A 23,122-nucleotide genomic window follows, 5' to 3' on the forward strand; every position below is an offset into this window, starting at 1 on the left:
CAAACACAGAGATATCTCCTGGAGAAGAGGATGGAAAGACAGAGCAGAGGCCTTCAATTTACTTTTCTGAATTAAGTTCTTCACACAATCTTCCCTCATCCTGCACAAGAACCTGAGAAGGCTCAGCAGCAGTGGTGGTGAAGGTGCAACGTTGGCAGACAATGGCTACTACTGGAAGGAATAGTCACTGAGAGGCAACTCCAGTGACTGCTGCTACTGAGCCAGAAGGGCTGTTTGGACTCAGCTCATCACAAGCAACAACAGTGTTAATTAGCTTCATTGCCTTTTGTAATTTGCCATTTTTTGCATGAATTTCCAAATCTAATTTTAAAATTCAGAAACCATAAAGTGAATGCCTACGCATATGAGTTTTATTCTTTTTGGAATCTAGCAAAATGTTTTTTTTCTGTGTTAGATGCTGTATTCAAAAAAGGACTTGGGGGCTGGGAAGGTGGCTCAGTGGTAGAGCGCTTGCCTTACATGCATGAGGCCCTGGGTTTGATTCCTCAGTACCACATAAGCAAAAAGAAAAAAGCTGGAAGTGGCGCTGTGGCTCAAGTGGTAGAGTGCTAGCCTTGATCTGAAGAGCTGAGGGACAGCACCCAGGCCCAGAGTTCAGGCCCCACGACTGGACCCAAAAACAAAAACAAAAACAAAAAAGGACTTGAATCCTACATGGAATTTTCTATGGAAAAGACTTAATTTTAAGCTGTGTCAGTGGCTATGGCCTATAATCCTAGCTACTCAGGAAGCTGAGATCAGAGGATTGTGGGCCAAAGCCAGCCAGGGCAGGAAAGTTCATGAGATTTATCTACAATACACTACTCAGAACAAGCAGGAAATGGAGCTGTGGCTCAACTGGTAGAATGCAAACCTTGAGCAAAGCTCAGGGACAGCACCCAGGCCCAGATTTCAAGCCCAAGGACTGGCAAAACAAACAAAATTTTATGTTCCTGGCACCTGAAGGCATCAGGTTTGATGCATCTTAATGGAATGCATAAGATTATTTAGGTGACTTATGCAACTTTAAACTTGGCTTTTATTTTTGATAGGTTTCTCCTCATTCTAAAAGTGATAATAGGAACTCTTGTTAGATTAACCCCACTGTGGGGCCTGAACTGATTTTTGTTATCCTTTTTATGGTTGTTAAAATATAGCTCATGTTCACTTTTAATGTTGGACTGGACATTCCTTATTCTCTTAAAATCTTTGTTTTATGACGATTCTAATCATCTTCTGTTGTTTTCGGTGGGAGCATAGACCTAAATATCCAGGTAGGCAGTTTTCAGAAATAGAAGTTTTCCACAATTGCATCTTTGCTACTGCAGGGCAAATTAACTGCTAAATTCATTCTCTATACTCAGCACCTATGAATGGTGGCATGGAGTCCATAAATGAATTGTCTAATTTTGTCAAAACCATTAGCAATTTTTACGTAAAAGTTGCTACATGTGACAAATGACCAAAATCTTAAGTTTAAAACATTTATTATCTTACAAAAGGTAATTGGTTATCTTCTTAGAGTGAAAAGCAGGGCCTCCTGAAGTTGCTCATGTGCTGTTGGTGGAAAGCTTCAGGTCCTCTATGTAGCTGCCTACACTTGGCAGCTATCTATTTTCCCTCAGTGACTTAGCCAAGAGAAGAGGAGATAGAGGGGAAAGAAAGACAAATGGACTAAAGATGGGCAGCGAAGTCTTATCGTATACTCTTCTACTATATTCTACTGGTCACAAAGGCCAAAACTAGTATGACTAAGGGAACCGCACAACAGTTTTGGTAATAGGCAGTGGAAATCACTGTAGAGGCAATCTGGGAGACTAAGATTTTATTAAAAAGATCTTTATTGCTGAGCGCTGGTGACTCACATCTTTAATCCTAGCAAGCTATTCAGAAGGCTGAGAGCTGAGGATGTTGGTTCAAAGCCAGCCCGGGCAGGAAAGTTTGAGCAATATCTCCAATAAAGGGGCTGGGAAGGTGGCTCAGTGGTAGAGTGCATGCCTTGCATGCATGAGGCCCTGGGTTCCATTCCTCAGCACCACATAAGCAGAAAAAGCTGGAAGTGGCGCTGTGGCTCAAGTGGTAGAGCACTAGCCTTGAGCTGAAGAGCTGAGGGACAGCGCCCAGGCCCAGAGTTTAGGCCCCATGACTGGCAAAAAAAAAAAAAAAAATCTCCAATAAATTACCAAAAAGCCAGAAGTGGAGCTGTGTTTTAAGTGCTAGAATGCTAGCCTTGAGCAAAAGAAGCCCAGGGACAGTGCCTAGGTCCGGATTTCAGGCCCCAGCACCAGAAAAAAAAAAAAAATCATTGCCAGGCACTGATGGTTCATGCCTGTAATTCTAGCTACTCAGGAAGCTGAGATCTAAGGATCACATTTCAACACCATCCTGAGCAGAAAAGTCCATTAGAATCTTACCTCTAACCACCAAAAAGACAAGAAGTGGAGCTATTATTCAAGTGGCAGCATGCTACCCTTGAGCAAAAACTCAGGGACAGAGCCTAGACCCCAAGTTCAAGTCCAAGACTGGTACATGCACACACATGTGCACACACAATCTTTAATATTAGATCTATTCATCTATATAAAGCACAAAAGTATAGTTGAATTTTATCACAAATGTAGAACATGTTTACCAAAATATATTGTGTATCAGTCCAAGCTTAATTCAAAATGGGATATTAAGAACAAAATTTAAGCTGGGCGCGGATGGCTCAGACCTGTAATCCTAGCTACTCAGGAGGCTGAGATCTGAGGATTGCAGTTCAAAGCCAGCCCTGGCAGGAAAGCCGATGAGACTGTTTTTTCTTCTTTTTTATGTTTTTTTAATTGTAAAAATACTGTACAGAGGGGTTTTAGTTACATGAGTAATGAGTACACTTCCTATTGAGCATTGCTACTCCCTCCTTCCCATGAGACTCTGATCTCTAATAAACCATTCAGAAAACCATAAGTGGCGCTGTGGTACAGTGGCGCTGTGGTACAAGTGGTAGAGAGCTTGCCTAGAGCTGAACAGCTGAGGGACAGTGCCCAGGCCCAGAGTTCAAACCACACAACCGACAAAAATAAATAAAATTTAAAACCACTTAATTTTTTCCAAGTCTTTCCATTTCCTAACAAATGAGGCAATGTCATTCTTTCTGATGGAGGCACAGAATTCCATTTTGTATATATACCATATTTTTTTTCATCCATTCATCTACTGAGGGGCATCTGGGTTGGTTCCATACCTTAGCTATGGTGAATAATGCTGCAATAAACATAGTTGTGCTGGTAGCTTTAGTATGGTCTTGTTTGTGATCATTCAGGTAAATGCTCAAAAGTGGTATTGCTGGGTCATAGGGGAGTTCTATGTGGCATCTTTTGAGGAACCTCCATACTACTTTCCAAAGTGGTTGAACAAGTTTACACTCCCACCAACAATGCAGTAGGGTTCCCCCCTTCCCCATGGTATAACCCCTATTTTCACTGTAGTTGATGTTGGTATAATTTGTGGAGGGGAAGGGAAAAAACAAATTGTTTAAACTGTTTAAATAGGGATATAGGACCCATTGCAACAATGAGATGTACAAGATGTTATGTCGAAAAACGAACTTTAAAACTTTGGTGGGGGGGGGGGGGTGGGCGGGATATGGCAGGGCAGGGATGGTAAGGAGAAACAAAGGAGGCAACAATGCTTGATAAGAAATGTGCTCATTTCCTTGCTCATGTAATTTTAACCGCTCTGTATGGTATTTACATAATCAAAAAAACTTATTAATAATAAATATCCAGTCAAAAAAATTTAAAACCAAAAATAAAAAATAAAACAAAACAAAAAAATTTAAAGCCACTAAAAATCTGGAGGGATGGAGCAAGAGAAAATAATTGGGAATAAATAGATTAATGTATGTTATAATGAAATACTACATCTTTTTTTTGGGGGGGGGCGGGGTCCAGTCGTGGGGCCTGAACTCTGGGCCTAGGCGCTGTCCCTCAGCTCTTCAGCTCAAGGCTAGTGCTCTACCACTTGAGCCACAGTGCCACTTCTGGCTTTTTTCTTTTTGCTTATGTGGTGCTGAGGAATCAAACCTAGGGCCTCAGGCATGAAAGGCAAGCACTCTACCACTGAGCCACCTTCCCAGCCCTAATATACATCTTTTATGTGTGTACAAGTCCTGAGGCTTGAACTCAGGGCCTGGCTCTGTCCCTTAGCTTTTTGCTCAACACTAGCACTCTACAACTTGAGCCACAGCTCCACTTCTGGCTTTGTAGTAGTTAATTGCAGGTAAGAGTCTTACGGACTTGCCTGGGCTGGTTTTGAATGGCCATCCTCAGATCTCAGCCTCCTGAGTAGCTAGGATTACATCAGTGAGCCACCAGCCTGAAGTTTGAAACACATTTCGTACAATTAATATGAGATAATAAAAATCCAATAAATGAGAAATACTAATGTATCAGTTAAGTGGTAAAACAAATTTAGTGCCTAGTGCTTAGTGCCTAGTTAAAAAAAAACCAGAATAGAGGAATTTAATTTCAGTAAGAAAGCTAGCCATGTAGTATTTTAGTAATAGTATTTTAGTAATAAAAATTGTTATGAAAAAAGAACTCCTACAAAAAGCATGCTGTAATTCCAGTAATAGTTTTTCTTCCTTTTTGTAACTAAGATGCTTTTCTCAATCACTATGGAAAAGTGGTCAGAAGTAATGAAAACTTTAATAAAAACCCAAAGTAACTGAGTTGGTACAATTGTGTTCAATATGCTATGTTTTGTAAGGGAGTAAAATAAACATAGTCATGAAAAAGTGTGAAGTTCCTCAAAATTACAAGTGAAATTACTGTATGATCCAATAATCCACTGGGAATATATCTAAAAGGAAATAAAGTTATATCTAAGACTATCTGCACCGCATTTTCATTGCAACACTGTTCACAATAACAAGACATGGAATTAGTGTGTGTGTGTGGTAACTCAGGCTAAAAGGAAAGGAAATCTTGCCATCGTAACATAGGAATGAATCTGGTGGCCATAACAGAAGGGGGTGTGTGAGTATAGTAACTCAGGCTACAGGCTAAAAGGAAAGGAAATCTTGTCATGGTAATATAGGAATGAACCTGGTGGCCAGTAGATAATATAACAAGGCACAGACAGACAAACACTGCATGGCATGCAGAATCTAGGAAGTTAAGCTCATAGAAGCAGAGAGTAAATGGTGGTTTCCAGGGGTTGAATTGGTGACAGTTGATAGGGAATTGGAGGAGATACAGATTGGGAGATAATGTTTCTCAAAGGAAACAAAATTTCAGTCAGGCATAAAGTTAAAAAAATTTCTTATATAATAGTGAATAACATAATAACAATGTATTGTATGCTTGAAAAAGGAAGGGAGAAATATGTATTTGTTGAAACTACACCTAAATCTTGGCATATTAGGAAATAAAAATGACTATCTATTGAGGCTAAGGAGTAGGAAATATAAGGGTAGATGCATACAGGTGAGAAGTAAAACTTAACGTTTAAAAAATTTCTGAATCATGAATACACACACATATATTACATGAACCATTTCTTAAAAACCATAAAGAAAAAATAAAACCTAGAATGAGCTGGAAGTTTCTGTTTTGCTCAAGCTCAAGTATTTTTTTTTTTTTTTGATCCAGTCGTGGAGCCTAAACTCTGGGCCTGGGCACTGTCCCTCAGCTCTTCAGCTCAAGGCTAGTGCTCTACCACTTGAGCCACAGCACCACTTCCGGCTTTTTTCTTTCTGCTTATGTGGTGCTGAGGAATCGAACCCAAGGCCTCAGGCATGCAAGGCAAGCGCTCTACCACTGAGCCACCTTCCCAGCCCTCTGTTTTATTTCTAGATATATTCTTTAAAACCTGGGTCACATTATCAATGTTATGCTTGAATGGTAGCTTATGCCAGTAATCCTAGCTTGAGGTTGAGATTTGATTATCACAGCTTGAGCTAGCTGGGGAAGTACATGAGACTCTTATCTTCAATAACAACTCAAAAAAAGCCAGAAGTGGAGCTGTGGCTCAGCAGTAGAGTGCTAGCCTTGAGCAAAAAGAAGCTCAGTGAAAGCATCTTAGCCCTTAGTTCAAGCCCTAGGACTAGCCAAAAAAAAAAAAAAAAGTCCAGTCTTTCTATAATATTACTTCCTTTTCAGATTCTCAACTTTTACCTAAACAAGTTTAGTGTCCACTATTAACAGTATCCCAGGTTGTCATTTTTTATTGGTATGGCCATCCTCTTCCTGGATTGTTTTGTTACCACATAGTCATATCTCTAGTATAGCAAAAAAATTAAATATATTTACTATATATTATATAAAATATATTTGTTATATATTACCTCCAAGAGACAAAACAATGTTTTTATTCCTTTCCTAACTAACAAAACCTAACAAATTGCTCTGCACACAGCACACATACAGATGCATCCCTAGTTTGTTGGACATAGATATAAAACAAAGAGGCAATGTTCTACGTCATATTTCAAAATTCAGGGAAAGCTAGTTGTATGAAAAAGCATAAAACTAAAAACTGATCAATCTAGATGAACTACAAGAAGGCATTCTATTTCTTAACCCTTAAAAAAATTAATATTTCAAGTACCAATGGGAAGAACATGTCCAAGTAAATGCAAATGCATTTAGAAATATCCATGTACCAAGAATGTTTAAACACGTGCCACCAAACTTTAGGGACAAAATTCCAACTGTTACTGAATATAGATGCTTTATGAAAAGGAATCCAAAGTTATCCCATTGTAGAAAAGCCTTCATCTATTTGATTACTTTAAAGAATTTAGTGTTCATAAATTGTGCACCTACTCTACAAAACACTTTCCAACATGTAAACAGACATTATATAAAAGAAACATAAACTGAGTTTGAAATGTACTTTTTATATCATTTTAGTAAATTTCACAAATTATGTTGCCATTTAACTAATACCAGCAACATTTTACATTGTTTATGAAATAGCAATTACCAGAAGACAATACTCAGCAACATGTGCATTTGGCTAGTACTAAAGATGTGATTGAGCAAGGACCACATGCCCAAAGAGATGAAAATTCTTTGTCTCTCCTATTTTGAGACCTTTGATCCTGAGTTATAGATTTGATTTGATCTATAATTTGAGATGCTTTTTAATTAGGGCTATGTAGTGTTAGTAGTTTCCTTTTCTTTAGATATGCAATGAGTGTTTATGATACAAAACATATATTTCACATAAGAATAAAAAAGGCATCAAAGTAATGATTAGATTTTACATAACTTACACAATACACATTTTTTCTTTCCTTTTTGCTGCTTGAAGTAATATGGAAAGCTCTGTAACAGTCTCAAATACATAGTCTTTAACTTATTTTAAATATCCTGGTATAAAAAATAGTTACCATACAAAGAATTTAAAATATGTAAAAGTAATTAGTTCATTAAAATGTATACTTCATACATTGTTGATGAAAAAAGTTGTCAAGAACTTTCTAAGGATTAACATGGAAGTAAAAAAATCTGTTTCAGGCTGCATTTATTGCTACATAATGACTATTTCAAGGATCATCTCTGGCCTATTGTCAGTCTTAGAAATGTTAAATGCAGTGGTATACTTTGAAAGGAAGGAAAAAAGTTAATACACTGTGATATAAAAATATTGCCTATTTATAAATTATTAACCATTTATAAAACACATTTCAAATCATATGTTACTATAAAAACAATATACTTAAATATAGAATCATAAAATCCAGAAGCACCCACAATTATTTTATGAATACCATTTAATCAAGAAAAATGATATATTTGTTTTTATGTCTACCTACCTCTATCTCTTTCTCTCTCTTTCTATATATATATAATAATAATTTAAGGGAAAAATGTAAAACTCTGACTCCAATCCAAACAGTTTATCTAATCATGGAGGTAGATTTCCACTCCATTTATACAAATAAATTATTGGCTTTATTCAAAGAACTGTGTCTAAGATCTCCAAACTGATCAGTGCCATTGAAACAGATTTTTAACAGACTTTAGAAACTGGTATTCTAAGTGGCATACACACAAAACAGATATTTCCTTCATATGGTTACATCTGAAAAGTGCCTTCATTAAAACCACTCTTGGGTGTAAAGAGGTATAACTAAGTGCAGATACTTTGGCTTAACAGTTAACACAGTAAATAAGACATATTTCTTAAAGTGAGAAGAAACCTGTGTCATTCAGGTACTTGTATTATGTAAAGCTGAAATAATTGTTATTCTCTTAAATTCTTAGATTATTTCTGCCTAAAAAAGCAAAGCTTTTATGTTTCAGTCATTAAATGTTTACTTTTTTTTTTAACACTGTGGCATTTCAGAGGTGGTGCTAGAAATAGTTTTAACAGATCAGTTCAAAACATAAAATATAACACATCCTTTCACTAAAAAAGATTTTCTATAATGAAAAATACCAGTTCTATTTCTAATGGTAAACTAGAACTGGAGGTCCCGCCATGAATCACAGGAATCAGGGCACTGTCAAGATCATTTAGATAATGCTGAGGCAGAAGGTGGCCTTCACATCCCGCCTGAAATTCAACCTGGGGAAAAAGAAAATCTTGATAAGATGACCCTGAAGATTAGCATTCTAGTTTACTTTTGCAGATGAATAGAAATGTAAATATTTTAAAAACATTTAAAAATATTTAGTTTAGGCATGTTAGTACAAACACTAGACACTTTATTTAAAAAAAAACAGTCTATGTTCTCCCATTCTTTTTTTTTTTTTTTTTTGTCGGTTGTGGGCCTTGAACTCTGGGCTTGGGTGCTGTCCCTCAGCTCTTCAGCTCAAGGGAGCACTTTATCACTTGAACCACAGTGCCACTTCCAGTTTTCTAGTGGTTTTTTGGAGATAAGAGTCTCACACTTTCCTGCCCGGGCTGGCTTTGAACCTCGATCCTCAGATCTCAGCCTCCTCAGTAGCTAGGATTACAGGCGTGAACCACCAGCGCCTGGCTCCATTATTTCTTTTATCCATCTACTACAAAAACTATATTTGTTCCTTTGGCAGATATTATTCTTTTAAGTAATACATAAATATAATGGAGGGTTGGGTCTTTGAATAATTATCAAAATTACTTTAAATAATATTTTTAAAATCTACTTAACATATTTCAGATGTGATAATATTAGAATTTGATATTGATGGTAAAATTCTATTTGACTAAAAAAAATCAATAATGCTTGCTCAAATAACCAATAATTACAAGCAGCTTCCTTGAAAGGGAGCTTTGAAAACAAAACTTCCTTTTTTCCAGTAATATATCTTAGCTGGAGAAAAACAAGCCAGTATTTTAACCACTCTAATGAGAATCTTCTTTGAAAGTCTTTATGAGATGTTGGAAACAGTTAGAAATTAAATATACCTAACAGATTTGAACCACAAGTTCAAAGAAAAATAAACAGCTTTTACTTGTAAGATGAGCATCATTCATTGTTAAGAATAATACAAGTTAAGATAATATTGGGGTATCATATTTTACCTATAAAATTGTCAAAGTCCAAAAGTTTTAGGGCTAAGGAATATAGCTTAGCGATAGAGCACCTTTCTAGTATGTATGAGGCCCTGAGCTTGATTCCCAGCCACCACAAAAAAAAACAATTTCATATGCATGACATAGGAGCAAGATCTCTCAGCATTTGCGGAAATATATTGGCATGACTGCTGTTTAGAGCAATATATTATCTATAGAGTACATACTTGAATCTGTCAATTCCCCTAGAAATTTTTCTTATGGCTGTACTCATACTTTTCAAAAACAAAATATTGTGTTGACGATCTAAATTTTAACAATACCATATAATGCATGAAGATCTTGTTAAAAAATATGTCCTAATGACATATTTAGGAAGCATGGTAAAAATAGTATAAAAGGTGAGATAAAAAGCACACACACAGGGGCTGGGAAGGTGGCTCAGTGGTAGAGCGCTTGCCTTGCATGCATGAGGCCCTGGGTTCGATTCCTCAGCACCACATAAGCAGAAAAAAAAAAGCCGGAAGTGGTGCTGTGGCTCAAGTGGTAGAGCGCTGGCCTTGAGCTGAAGAACTGAGGGACAGCGCCCCGGCCCAGAGTTCAGACCCACGACCGGACTCAAAAAAAAAAAAAAAAGCACACACACCTACTTGCTTTGTACATGTATAAAATCGTAAAGAATATTGAATGTGGATAGCTTGATCAGGGATAGAGAGCTGAGGAAAGGTGGAGGTAAAGTGGGGTTGAGAGTTAAAGGTTGTTACCTTACATATATATCTACTAGTATCATTTACTTTATTGTCTGGACTTATCATTTACAAGGTTCTAACATCTACATAGAATATACTGAGAATGCAGCCAGGCGCCGGTGGCTCAAGCCTGTAATCCTAGCTACTCAGGAGGCTGAGATCTAAGGATCGTGGTTCAAAGTCAGCCCCACCAGGAAAGTCCATGTGACTCTTATCTGCAATAAACCACTCAGAAAACCTGAAGTGGTGCTGTGGCACAAGTGGTAGGGCACTCACCTTGAGCTGAAGAGCTGAGGGACAATGCCCAGGCCCAGAGTTCAAGCCCCACAATCGGAAAAAAAAAGGAATATACTGAGAATGTAGTTTTCTGCAACGTTCACTGATCCTTTTACATATATACTTTCAAACTTTTAAAATTTTAAATCATGTGAATTTAGTCAGAATAAGTAAACTTAAAAAACTACTAATCAGGGCTGGGAAGGTGGCTCAGTGGTAGAGTGCTTGCCTCGCATGCATGAGAACCTGGATTCCATTCCTTAGCACCACATAAAAAGAAAAGGCCGAAGTGGCACTATGGCTCAGCGGCAGGAGGGTTAGTCTTGAGCCCCATTACCAAAAGAATGAATGAATAAATAAATAGATAGCTAGATAAATAGATAAATAAATTACTAATCAGGCAGGATAGCCCTGGGTCAGAACACCCTGCTATATGTAAAATAATTTCACTGGCCACATTCTTTTACATATTTGTCAATAGCTGTTTCCCACTATAATGACAGAGTTGAATTGTAAGAGAGACACAACAACCTGCAATGCCTAAAATACTTATTGTTTGGCCTTTTATTTTAAAAATTGGCTAAATTCTGTTTTGGAGATCAACACAGATAATACATATAAAGTGTTTAGCACATATTTTATGTTCTTAAGTTCTAGTTAAAGGATGGGGATGAAGTTCAGTGCCATTCCCAGCACCATTTAGAAAAAAAAAAAAAAGACCTTTTTTCTCAAAAAGTTACAGAAACATCTTTTGATTTTTTTTTTTTTTTTGGGTCCGGTCGTGGGGCCTGAACTCTGGGCCTGGGCGCTGTCCCTCAGCTCTTCAGCTCAAGGCTAGCGCTCTACCACTTGAGCCACAGCGCCACTTCCAGCTTTTTTCTTTTTGCTTATGTGGTGCTGAGGAATCAAACCCAGGGCCTCAGGCACACAAGGCAAGCACTCTACCAATGAGCCACCTTCCCAGCCCTCTTTTGATTATTTTAATATACAGTGTATTCATTTCAAAATCACACCACAAAATCCGCCTTACCATATCAGTGTCAATGGAAACTCTGAGTGCAATCTTATTCATTCTATTACCCTTAAGAGTTTTCAGGTGAGGGCACAATGCAGCACTACAAGCCATGGCTATTTCTTTTGCAAACTGATAACAAGTAGACAAATCCTGGTCTTTTGGGAAGTATATCACCTAAAATGAATTTAATTGGGAAACAAGACATGATTAAAAATAAAAGAAACTTAAAAATGCACCACAATTGATCATATTAAGTGAAGCCAGGCCCAAAGAAACATCCCATGGTTTCCTCATTTGTAATAATTAGTATTTGTCTAGGATAATCCTAGCAGATGAGCAGAATAGCTAAATAGCTATGTACATATGACCATATAAGGTGATGCTAAGCAAAATGAACTCCATGACATGGAAACAAGAGGTTTTTCTTTGTTTTTGTTGTTTTTAATGTATTATGTGATTTCTTTTTTGTTTTGTGTTTTTTTTTTCTTTTTCCTATTGTTTATCCCCTGTTGTCATTGCAGTTGATTTTGGTGCCCTGGGTATTGTATATACCTTTATCTTAATTAGGGAAGGGAAGGGGAACAACAAAATGGTGAGACAAAGGACCAAGGGCGAGCCAATGCAACAGTGATACTCACAAGACACTATGTCTCGGGGAGAGGAGGTAATAAGTTTGACAAGAAATGTACTTACTACCTTACATATGTAACTAACGCCTCTGTATATCACTTGGACAATAAAAAAATTTTTAAATGTACCAACTGCTACTTTTGGTTAAATTTTAATTCCAATGTTTCATGAAAATCACTAGTTGAGAACATTCTTTTTTTAAATTTTTTTTTATTGTGAAAATACTGTACAGAGGGGTTACAATTACATGGGCAAGATAATGAATACATTTCTTATCAAGCATTGTAGCCTCCTCCTTTGTTTCCCCTTCCCATCCTCCCCCCACCCCCCCCCACCCAATCCTCCCTGCCCCCCATCCTCCCCCACCAAAGTTGTAAAGTTCGTTTTTGACATAACGACTTGTACTTCTCATTGTTGCAATGGGTCCACCTGTATCCCTATTTAAACGATGTTTTTCCCCTTCCCCTCCACAAATTATACCGACATCAAATACAGTGAGAACATTCTATATCTACAGTTTAACTCTCTCTATATATCTACAGTTAACCCTATATAAACCGAAGATTGCAGATTATGAAAAAGGCTCATTTATTTTAACGTAAAGTTGACTTGTTATCAATGAAATTCTTGTTATCTCCGTTTACAAAGCCCATCCTATAAGGACAGCGATATGAAATTAAGACCAAAGATAATATTCTACTGTTTCTATATTTACTGTGGCTTTTATCTTGCACATACATAAAATCACAAAGAATACCTGATTTCCTGATTACAGGATAGTTGAATGAGGGAGAATAAAGGATTGGGAGGCTTTAGTTCTATAGTTTCATATTCTCTTATTTTTTTAAAACATGGTGTGAGCACACCAGGCACTGGTGGCTCAGGTTTATAATCTTAGCTACTCCAGAGGCTGAGATCTGAAAATTGGAATCCAAAGCTACCCTGGGCAGAAAAGTCCGTGACACTTATCTCTAATTAATCACCAAAAAAAAGCCAGAAGTGGAGCTGAGGCTCAAGTGGTAGAGCACTAGCACTGAACAAAAGAGCTAAAGAACAGCACCTAGAACCTGGGTTCAAGCCCTAAACCCTAAACATTAAAGCCCTAAGCCCTAAACATTAAAATAAAAAGTAAAAGAAGCAAAACTAGGGCTGGGAAGGTTGCTCAGTGGTAGAGTGCTTGCCTTGCATGCATGAGGCCCTGGGTTCGATTCCTCAGCACCACATAAGCAGAAAAAAAAAAGCCGGAAGTGGTGCTGTGGCTCAAGTGGTAGAGCTAGATAGCGCTAGCCTTGAGCTGAAGAGCTGAGCGACAGTGCTCAGGCCCCACGACCGGACCCAAAAAAAAAAAAAAAAAAGAAGAAGCAAAAATAACTTTTATAAGAATACTGATTATAGGGGCTGGGAAGGTGGCTCAGTGATAGAGCGCTTGCCTTGCATGCATGAGGCCCTGGGTTCGATTCCTCAACACCACATAAGCAGAAAAAGCTGGAAGTGGCGCTGTGGCTCAAGTGGTAGAGAGCTAGCCTTGAGCTGAAGAGCTGAGGGGCAGTGCCCAGGCCCAGAGTTCAGGCCCCATGACTGGCAGGAAAAAAAAAAAAATACTGATTATAAGCTGATGTCAATAAAACATTTTATTCACTGTAAGAGTAAAATAAAAATATTGTGAAATAACATATTACAGTACAAACAAATATGGCAATGGACCATCATGATGATAACCTGAAGTTAGTCTGCTGAAATCGAAACATGATAGGTAAAAGACAGGTGAAAATCTGCATCTCAAAGTATAAAGTAAGAAGTGTAATGAACCGTAGTTAAACATGCAAAGGTAGAATATGTACTCTCTACATTAAAAAAAGAATGCCAGGTGCTGGTGGCTCATGCCTGTAATCCTAGCTACTGAGCAGGCTGAGAACTTAGGATTGCAGTTCAAAGCCAGCCCAGGCAGGAAAGTCTGTGAGACTCTTATCTCCAGTTAACTACCAGAAAACTGGAAGTGGAGTGTGGCTCAAATTGGTAGAGCAATGGCCTTGCATAAAAAGAGCTTCAGGACAGTGCCCAGGCCCTGAGTTTAAGCTCCAAGACTAAAAAAAAAAATCTTTCCCCTTACCTCAGTACATTTTAAAATCTTCTCATCAGTTTCAAAATCTGCTTCTAATTTTATTTTTTCACTTGGAAATCCTTGTAATGATATTCCATCCACTGAACTGGTAACACTACAAAATAAAACAATGTAAGCCTTTTATTAACAAAGTACTTTTTATAAAATAAATTAACAGATTTGAATGGGTGAAAGAAAATGAAAGCTTGAAATAACGAATATCTCAATTATAGGCAAAACAATTAAATCTCTACTTCACTTATCCCAACTTCTTGAACGTATAAGTAATTTTTGTTAATCAGTAAATTATATCTTCTTTTTCATATAGTCAATTAGAGCCTATGTTTAAAATATCTTAAGTAGTATCCTAACATAAAACCTGTCTCCTCAGGAAGATGACTCAATGATAGAGTACTTGCCTTACATGCATGAGTCCTTAGGTTCAATTCCTCAGCACCACATAAACAGAAAAAGCCGGAAGTGGCACTGTGGCTCAAGTGGTAGAGCACTAGCCTTTGCTGAAGAGCTGAGGGACAGTGCTCAGGCCCAGAGCTCAAGCCCCACAACTGACCAAAACAAAAAACAAAAATCAAACTGTCTCAACTTAAAAATTTATTTTGGAATGTTTCAGCATTAGCCACCCACCTTTTCCTTCTGTGTTCCAGACCCCTCAGCAATCTCCAAAAGGGAAAGACTATGGGTAATTGAAAAGTGGAAGGAACAGCAGTAATCATCTACAAGACTGCCAGTGTCCATATTCATCCATCCAAAAGGTATTATTATTTGATTAAAAAATACACCATAGGGGCTAGGAAGGTGGCTCAGTGGTAGAATGCTTGCCTTGCATGCCTGAGGCCCTGGGTTCGATTCCTCAGCACCACATAAGAAAAAAGAAAAAAGCCGGAAGTGGTGCTGTGGCTCAAGTGGTAGAGCACTAGCTTTAAGCTGAAGAGCTGAGGGACAGCGCTCAGGCCCAGAGTTCAGGCCCCACGACGGGACCCCCCCCCCAAAAAAAAATACACCATATAGAGGAAAATATGTTGACTTTTGTCAAGCCCACAATGCTATTCAATAAATGTTTTGACACTGGTTCATTCCCAATTTGGCCACCAATTAATAGCAACATGACCAAGAAAACACATCTTTGAAAAACCAGACTATATTTATTAAATGGAATATAAGCACTTAAAGTAGTGGCATAAATATATGTTCAATCATGAAATATTTAGTTATATCATAGTTTTTATCCATCTCCTTCCATCAAATCAATTACATTGTACTAATAAAAATTCCTACCCTTTATTTCCTTTTTCTTCTGAATCTACCCAGCAGATATCCACATATTCTCTCAAGTCTACTGCATCGACTTTTCCACAAGTAATTTTAAAGTCTTTTTGCTCTCGTAGAGCAAGCCGCAAGGCATCCATGGTTTCTGGAGTTATTTGGACCATTAAGCCATCTATAAAGGAAAGTTACATTTTACATTTCTTTTTCCAAATATCAGTCTGTATTCCTATGCCATAAAATTCACTGTTAAAATACATTGAGAGCAACAGATGAATGAGTAAAGATGATGTGGTGTACATACAGACCAGAGTACTGTTCACCCAGAAGGATGAATGAAATGCTGCCATTTGCATCAACATAGATGGAACTGGGAGACATTATGTTAAGTGAATATACCACACACAGAAAAAAAAATTGTTTCCAGTTTACATGTAGGAACTAAAAAACTGATTTCATACAAGTAGAGAATAAAACATTGGTTACTAGAGACAAAGAAAGATAGTAGAAGGGAGATATAGGCATTAAATGACGTACCAAAATACAGTTACATAGAGGACTACATTCTATTGTAGGGGACTATAGTTTGCACAATTTATTAAATATTTCATAAAGAACTATAAGAGAAGAATATGAAGTTTTCTAATACAAAGAAATGTGTTTATGAAAATGGAAGACTAATTGCCAATTTAATCATTACACATTATATATATATATATTAGTTTATAACACTGAACAGCAAATAAGCAGGATTACTATATGTAACTTAAAAAATGGAAGTGAAAGATGTACAGTGTCTAACACTATACCAATTACAAATTAGCTAGATAAAGAAACATACAAACAGATGAAAAATGAGCAAATGTTAGGAATAGGCATTTCAAAGTTACATATGTGCCTAATAAATAATAAAATATAATGTAATAATAATAAATACAGGGCTGGGAAGGTGGCTCAGTAGAGTGCTTGCCTTGCAGGCACAAGGCCCTGGGTTCGATTCCTCAGGACCACATAAGCAGAAAAAGCCAAAAGTGGTGCTGTGGCTCAAGTGGTAGGGTGCTAGCCTTGAGCTGAAGAGCTGAGGGACAGTGCCCAGGCCCACAGTTCAGGCCCCACGACCGTCCAAAAAAAGAAAATAATAATAATAAATACAATGAGGTGATCTACTTCTTAATAAATAGAAATATGCCAATAATGACTAAATTTGGAAACACCTACTGACTGACGAAAATTTAATAGTATGATCATACCATGTTTGGAGACTATGTACACCAACAAAAAAAATCTTATACATCAATGTTAATGAAAATTGCTTTAAACATTTCAGAAAACATTTTAGCAATATCTTGCAGAGGCAGTCACTAATTAATTGCCCTTGAAATTCCACTCCTAGAAATATAAGAAAAAAGTGGAACGTGTATCCCATGTATACATACACAAGTATGAATGCCAATAGACTTATTCTTTCTATTTTTTTGTCAGTCATGGGGCTTGAACTCTGGGCCTGGGCACTGTCCCTGAGCTCTTCAGCTCAAGTCTAGTGCTCTATCACTTTTAGCCACAGCACCACTTCCCTATTGTTTGTAATAGTGGTAAAAACACGAAACAATTCAGAAGTTCATGATTAGGGGCTGGAAATGTGGCTTAGTGGTAGAGAGCTTGCCTAGCATGCATGAGGCCATAGGTTCGATTCCTTGGTACCACATAAATAAAATTAATAAAAGCTTAAAAGAAAGTATTAAAAAAAGTTCATGAATAGGAGACCAAATTGTCACATATTCACACAGTATTTAATAGTACTAAAATGAATAAAAAGCCGGGCGCTGGTGGCTCATGCCTATAATTCTAGCTACTCAGGAGGCTGAGATCTGAAGATCACAGTTCAGCCTGGGGAAGAAAGTCTGTGAGACTCTTATCTCCAATAAACCACTAGAAAACCAGAAGTGGCTCTGTGGCTCAAGAAGTAGAGTGCTCACCTTGAGCTGAAGAGCTGAGGGACAGCACCCAAGCCCAGAGTTCAAGCCCCACAACCAACAAAAAATAAAATAAAATAAAATGAATATAGGCACCAAAATGCATAAATTTTAGAAATATAAATACTGTGTGAAAGGAGTCAAGCTCCACAGGACTATATGTAGAATATCACTTTAATAAATCTTTTAAATAAGCCTTATTATGTAATATATTATTTAAGCATAAGGCACAAGCAGAGTAAAAGATTAGTAAAAAGATTAGGAGAGGAACACAAAGGCACAATACTTATGTAACTCTGATCACATAAAATAGTATTTATTGAAATGAACTCCAGAAAATGGAAACAAGAGAGGGTTTTTTTTTGGTTGTTTTTCTTTTCCTTTTGTTTTGTTCATTTATCTGTCTTTGGGGAGGGTAATAGGTGGGACAGAAATGGTAGAACAAAGGGTGAACAAATGCAACAGTGGTCCCCACTAGACACTATGTTGAAAATGAGCTATACAATTTGTGGGTGGGGATGAAAGGGAATAACTGAAGACAGTGAGAGAAGGAATGACACTGTCCAAAACAAAATGCACTCATTACCTGACTTATGTGACTGCACCTCCTCTGTACATCACCTTTATAGTAATAATATATATATATTTTTTTTTGGGGGGGAGGTCCAGTCGTGGGGCCTGAACTCTGGGCCTGGGCACTGTCCCTCAGCTCTTCAGCTCAAGGCTAGCACTCTACCACTTGAGCCACAGCGCCACTTCCGGCTTTTTTCTTTTTGCTTATGTGGTGCTGAGGCATCAAACCCAGGGCCTCAGGCATGCAAGGCCAGCGCTCTACCACTGAGCCACCTTCCCAGCCCAGTAATAATATTTTTTTAAAGAAGATAACACTCAAAATAGTATTAAGTCTAGTAGTTAATTCTGGGGTCATGCTGTAATTCTTGGATTAGATGATAATTTCATTTCACCTAAGTCTATGGCCCTATTCTTTATAACATGTATAATTCTTTTACAAACATCAAATACATTTTTAAAAGAACACCTTTGTATTAAAACATTCAAAAATGAAGCTCATACCTTCCACTATGCTGGACTTAGCAAGAAATCCTGAAGATGTTTTCAGAGCACCATTGAATACCACAAAACTTGCACCTGTCACTGATAATAAAATAACCATTATGTTATAAAGTGCTTATTTTCTGTTATGTGATATTTGTGAAAATCAGAATATGGACCATTTTATATTTTTTTTGAGGGGGGAAATGCTAGTCCTGAGGTTTGAACTCAGAGCCTGGGTGCTGTCCCTGGGCTAGTGCTTTATAGAACTTGAATCACAGCACCACAGAGGGGGGCGGAGGAGAGAGGGAGAGAAGAAAAGAGAGGGAGAGAGATGGTTGGAGAGAGAGAGTGTGTATGTGCTGTCCCTGGGCTTCTTTGCTCAAGGCTAGTGCTTTATACCACTTGAACCACAGCTCTACTTTCTCTCTCTCTCTCTCTATCTGTGTGTATGTATGTGTGTGTGCAGTATGGGTAAATTAATTGGAGATAAGAGTCTCCTCCTGCCCAGTCTAGCTTCAAACCATGATCCTCAGATCTCAGCCTTCTGAGTTGCTAGGATTACAGGCATAAGCCACCAGTGCCTGGGCAAGATCATATATGTTTTAAGTACTCAATAAATATTATGCTTCTAATACATCAGAAATCCAATAAAAAAAGATAAAATTAAAATATAGAATAAAAACGACTTAATTTTTTGTGTAATAAATAATAGGCTACACTATGTTAAATGTTTATGCTTATATAAGGGTATGAGAAATAATATTAGTGAGACCATAATTCAGAAGGGAAGCCCATACCTGATAACTGTATATTAAATTACAAATAAATGTGACTTTGACACAGAAATTCCATTTGTAGGAACTCAGCCTACAGATAATGTATGTGGTTATTCAGAACAGCATTTTTATAAATACTGACAATTTATAACAACATAAGAGACAGATAAGCTCCTTATCAACAAAGAATTACCACCATGAAATATTAAAAAAAAAAACCAAGATGCACAATGGAACAATGTTACAACTTACCTTTAAAAAGTCTGAGATGGGGCTGGGAATGTGGTAAGTGGTAGAGTGCCTGCTGGCAAGCATGAAGCCCTGTGTTCAATTCCTCAGTACCACATAAACAGAAAAAGCCAGAAGTGATGCTATGGCTCGAGTGGTAGAGCACTAGCCTTGAACACAGACAGGCTCAGGGACAGAGCCCAAGCCCCAAGTTCAAGCCTCAGGACTGACAAAAATAATTTTTTTTTAATATCTTAGAGATGATGTCTATGCATGTATGTATTTACTAATGGAAAAAATGTCTCTGAAAAAGGGATCAAGGAACTGACTAATACTAGTTCAGTTACCTGTAAGAGGATGCCTAGATAGTAAAGGGACAAAAATGTTCTTTTTAATTACTGTATAAATATTCATATGTTCTGAATCTTACCACACATATTTGTCTGTGCATATATATTTACTTATCAACCAATATTGAGTTATTAAATGTAATGACGTTAATTTACATTAAGTAAAACATAATACAAAAAGTATAAATACCCAGTATAAAATGTTAAAAAGGAAAGACAATAAAATGCCAACAATAGTCTTTTCTTGGCAATTTTTCTTTTACTAGTTTTCAAAGGACATTTCCTAAGCTCACTAAAAATTAGTATATGTTGCCTTTATAAAGAGAAAAAAGTTCTATTAGCATCCAGAGTATCAGGCTATTTTAAGTATGCTATCCTATAATAATGTGTTACATACATGGAATACTTATCTCTACCTCACTTCACATTTTTCAGGCCCAGTATTTTAAGGATTTGGTAATCACAGCAGTCATTGAGGCCATTCAGCCACAACGGAGCATAATGCTACTCATACATGTTCTTCACTTGACCATCTTCATCATTTTTATAGCCTGACCTATTTATAATTTTACATATCTTCATCTTTTTCCACCCTGTGCTTTCCTAACTAACAGAGTTAGGCAGGGACTAAATGCGAAAATGAAACCACCTTACTCCAAAGAGAATTATTCAGACTTGTCCCATAGTGTGTATTAAACATGAATAGCACAAAAGGACTGAAGTCTTACAAGTCTTCAAGCTTGATTAACAAGAAAATATCTCAAGTTGGAAGCAATTCTACCAACACGTTATTTATGTAGCTGAAATTTCAAGCAATTAAGCAACTAAGAATTTATTATCATTTCAGCAAATATGTAAAATATATGTGTATTTTCCTTAGAAGTGAGTTCTTCAATTGAAGAGGCTTTATAAATTAGCACTAGGAGCAGTGATCTTACCTTTTCTAGGATGACCAGTGGCACTATTGGCCTGTGTTTGATAAACACCATCATTCTGCACACAGACCAGATGGGAATCTGCTTCTGTACTAAAACTAGCTCCAATACTAATGACATGCTCATTAGAAGAATTTATTACTTTCATCACCTAGAAAAAAACAATCACTTGATGATGAAAAAAATAGGATTAAACAAATTATTACCAAATTCTAAAATGTCAGTTTCATACTTGTTGCCATTATATATTAGCCTAATTCAAAATAAAAATGTATTTTAACAATACTAGGCAATTCTAATGTTTAACATATATCTTTAAAATTTTAATAAACCAAGTATACTCACATCACTGTATTTTTTCCGAGGGATTTTTATACAACTTTTTCCCATTTCCATATGAATCAATAGCTGGTCTATATTATGCAAGGTATATTGATAATTTCGAAGATCCTACATAAAAGAATCACATTTCCACAAACTTTACATTGCTACTCACAAACATTTACCTATCCATTAAAGCCTTTTAGTCTCTACCACATTAAAGCTTCTGACAGAGCTATCAAAATGCTATCTAGAAAGCTAGTACCAACTGTATAAGTTGTTACAAAACTAAACAAATCCTTCCAGCTACCCAATAGAAGATTTCTGCAGTGCTTGGTGATAACTTCTATTTCTAGCCCCAGATCTTCCAAATACAGGTCTTTGCTATGGTTCTCCTGTTTCCCAAAAGCCATGTGCTAAATGTTTGTTAACCTGTGGTGCTGCATGGGAGGGAGAGCTTTTTGGAGGAGGTGCTTATTAGTAGAAGAAAGTTTGGTCATTGAAGTGTGCCTTGAAGGAGATATTAGTGTCCCAATCCTTTTGTTTCTTTGCTACCCAGCCACCATCAGGTGAGCAGACTTCCTCTGTGAAGAGCTCTCACATGTTGTCCTATGCTCTCCCCTACAAAACAGTGTCAAGTGGTTATGGGCTGAAACCTCTGAAACTATGGAACCAAAGTAAACCTTTTCACTTTATAACTTGATCACTTCAGGTATTTTTATCACAGTAGCAGAAATCTGACTAACACAGTCTTGAAACCAGATATGGATTAATGAAAAATCCATAAATATTTCTCTATGGCAACAGGTAAACACAAAATTACAAAATGGGTGAAAGGGAATCAAACTGCACTGAATTCAACCTTTGCTATTACAAATGTGGAAACTAAGGCCATTATTTGTCCCAAACCACAAAACAAATTGATTTTACTACTAATCCTTTTACTAAAACTTCAACAATTCTAGAGCTCTGTGTAAAGGTGTCATATTACCTAAGTATGTAAAAACTGCAACAGAACTCATCAGAACTTATCAGAATCATTCATACATAAATGAAGAGATACCAAAATAAAACTCAACTCATCAAAAATACTCTATATTAAGTGAATTAGGTTTTAATAAGAGTTTTCAGATACCCAAAATGCCAAATCAAAACGGTAAACAAATACAATTCGTTCAATACTTCAACTACTAGTATAAGAATACTTAATAAAATAACTTGTTACTCACAACAAGTAAGTTCATAATAGTGTGTCCTATTTCTCCAAAAAGAGGTTTTCTGCCTCTGATACTTGTTAGAGGTACAGGATAGGCTACATATACATAAGAAAAACTGGTTACTACCAATAAAATTTTAAAAAATAAAGTCATGTTTATTATTTTAATTCTTATTTTCAAACAAACATTATGCATAAGCACCACTCAGTCATTAGGGGGAAATGAAAGATGATATTAACTCTTATTGTGTAAATTTACATTATTCTCAACAGATTCATGGCCTATCAGTGTTACAAAAGGGAATTTATATACTACCTAATTTAACACTTAATGACTTTCCAATCAGACTGTCTCAACATTAAAGCATAGCTAATTCGCATTAGTTTTAGTAATTTATTCTGAGACCTTAACTTTTTTTTTTTTTTGGGGGGGGGTCCGGTCATGGTGCCTGAACTCTGGGCCTGGGCGCTGTCCCTCAACTCTTCAACTCAAGGCTAGCGCTCTACCACTTGAGGCACAGCGCCACTTCCAGCTTTTTTCTTTTTGCTTATGTGGTGCTGAGGAATCGAACCCAGGGCCTTGAGCATGTAAGGCAAGCACTCTACCACTGAGCCACCTTCCCAGCCCCGTGAGACCTTAACTTTTGTCATTAGCTTGTTTCATATTGTAAATTGTACATCTCTATAATAAAAGCCAAGCTATATCTAAAATTACAC

The 23,122-nt window shown here is 37.0% G+C and overlaps 1 protein-coding gene across 1 annotated transcript in view; it reads right to left on the bottom strand.

Moving 5' to 3' along the window:
- Positions 1–6,866: 6,866 nt before the first annotated feature.
- The window catches only part of Zfyve16 (zinc finger FYVE-type containing 16), a 40,528-nt gene continuing 24,272 nt past the window's right edge, over positions 6,867–23,122 (bottom strand). The window contains exons 11-18 of the mRNA XM_042690757.1: positions 22,419–22,501; positions 21,214–21,318; positions 20,872–21,019; positions 18,598–18,678; positions 15,563–15,725; positions 14,276–14,381; positions 11,551–11,709; positions 6,867–8,562 (exon numbers count right to left, since the gene is read on the bottom strand). Coding sequence (XP_042546691.1) covers positions 8,404–8,562; positions 11,551–11,709; positions 14,276–14,381; positions 15,563–15,725; positions 18,598–18,678; positions 20,872–21,019; positions 21,214–21,318; positions 22,419–22,501 — 1,004 coding nt within the window. The 3' untranslated portion in view covers positions 6,867–8,403. The remainder of the gene's footprint in view (positions 8,563–11,550; positions 11,710–14,275; positions 14,382–15,562; positions 15,726–18,597; positions 18,679–20,871; positions 21,020–21,213; positions 21,319–22,418; positions 22,502–23,122) is intronic.

The sequence above is a fragment of the Dipodomys spectabilis genome, unplaced genomic scaffold, assembly GCF_019054845.1.
Source record: "Dipodomys spectabilis isolate Male_0828 unplaced genomic scaffold, ASM1905484v1 ptg000140l, whole genome shotgun sequence".
NCBI lineage: Eukaryota > Metazoa > Chordata > Mammalia > Rodentia > Heteromyidae > Dipodomys > Dipodomys spectabilis.